At 42.8% G+C, this 1,814-nt stretch overlaps 1 protein-coding gene across 1 annotated transcript; it reads right to left on the minus strand.

Annotated features, from left to right (window-relative positions):
• Positions 1-204: 204 nt before the first annotated feature.
• Positions 205-1,349, minus strand: LOC142250423 (SERTA domain-containing protein 2-like). The gene has a single exon (XM_075322589.1). The coding sequence runs from the start codon at positions 1,347-1,349 to the stop codon at positions 297-299; it is 1,053 nt and encodes a 350-aa protein (XP_075178704.1). The 3' UTR covers positions 205-296.
• Positions 1,350-1,814: the final 465 nt, after the last annotated feature.

Consider the following 1,814-nt stretch of genomic DNA (forward strand, 5'->3'; position numbering starts at 1 on the left):
TAAACCCCATAATACATTATGGTATTAAGACTAGTTATAAAATAGGAAAAAACAAAATAAAAATAGTATTTGGAGGCAATATTGACTCCGTAATCAGCTACGGCAGGCTTGATGGAGGTGAATATACACCATTGCATTGTTTCGGTAAACATTCAATAACCCGTTACTGGTCGGAGGCACTGCACCGGAAAATAACACGTGATAACCAGCAGAGGAGAGTTTGTGCAAAAATCGCATAATCTCAGGAGTTCTTCCACCTTAATAGTCCAGAAATGTTCTTCTGCATAGTCAAGACATCATGATTCCACAAGGATTGCCATGATGTTGTCTAGGTCATTTGGCTCCCTAAGACCTTGACCTGAGGTATAAGATGGAGAGCTACAAGAGGAAGGCAACAATAGATCTTCTGAAATAGAGAATCGGATACTCGGGGTAGGCGTTTCTTTCTCAAACGCCGATGTGTCTATATCTGAAAAAGGGTCATCAAAGAAGAGGTCATTAATGTAACCGGAATTCATGATGTCAAAATTAGCAAAGGATGCCTCAGAATCTTTCCGTTCCTCCGAAGGGACCGATGGGGTATTCTGCGCAGGTGAAGCTTGGGAATTTATTTCTACAGAGCTTGTGTCCATATCAACAGTACCAGAGACATTGGAAGCCAAGGTGGAGACTACAGTAGGCACTTGCCCCACCGATGACGTGTCCATAGATTCTGCTGTTTCTGAATTGGAAGCAGCCAGAACCAATTCACTTATCAATTCTATGTCTCGTAAAGATTCAGAATTTGAGTCAAACACCTCTTCTTTTACAGTTGCACTTTGATCACACAGTGGTTGAACAGAAGAAACAAATCCGGGACCAATGTTGTTGGAGGACTCTTGCTTGATTTCAGGATCTTGTAAGCCAAGACGTTGCTGATTGTTTTGAGGGCAACCATCATCTAAAACGTTCTCCAGCTCTTTTAAAATGTTGGCAATGGCTGTAGTCAGAGCGAAGTCATCTTCCATAGAAGGCAACATGATGTTCTCTAGATCTGGAGGAAGCACAGAACTCATGGCTTGCCCAGACACTGGATCACATGCACCAGAAATATTGCCTTCTAGGTTTGGGATATTACAAGGATTTTCATGGCGGATTTCCTCTTGAATGATTCTCAGGGTGTTGGCAATAAGAACATAGCGTCGTAAACTAGGCTCCATCATCGTGCGTCCCTTGTTGAACTTCTCGAGTGATATGTCCAGTAAGGATTGGCAGAAGAAGGAATAACTATCTGTCTGAAAGGACAGGTGCCCATCCAACACAGATTCCTCCCAGTCAAGAAACTTCCTCTTGATGCCTCTGGTAGGCATGGCCAACTGGAAATGAGAAGAAAATTGGTCAAAATATTGTACATGCCATGTTCAGTCAATTTCATCTGCAATATTATAAATGCCACATGTTACACAGTTATATGATGTACATTTCGAAATAGATTTAAGGGTTTTACTGGGTCTATCAATATCAGATTGGTGGAGAACAGTCTACTGGAATCCATTAACTTGTTAAAAACACCCTCCACCAGGGCACGGAAATGGGACATTTGTCTCACCTCCTCCATTGAAAAAGGGGCCCTGATCCTCCTGCATCCAAGATGGCCACTGCAATGACAAGTCTGAACCAATGCGTCCTCTGCCATTTCCAGTGCTGTGGAGGCAAAGTTTAGATACCACCTCGATGGCTATCTTGAATGCGTCAAGACCACGATGCTTGTCACAGCAGACGAAGCAGTAGGAGACAAACAGGGGCAACTATACATGACAAATGTACAGTTACAA

The sequence above is a fragment of the Anomaloglossus baeobatrachus genome, chromosome 9 (assembly GCF_048569485.1).
Source record: "Anomaloglossus baeobatrachus isolate aAnoBae1 chromosome 9, aAnoBae1.hap1, whole genome shotgun sequence".
Lineage (NCBI taxonomy): Eukaryota > Metazoa > Chordata > Amphibia > Anura > Aromobatidae > Anomaloglossus > Anomaloglossus baeobatrachus.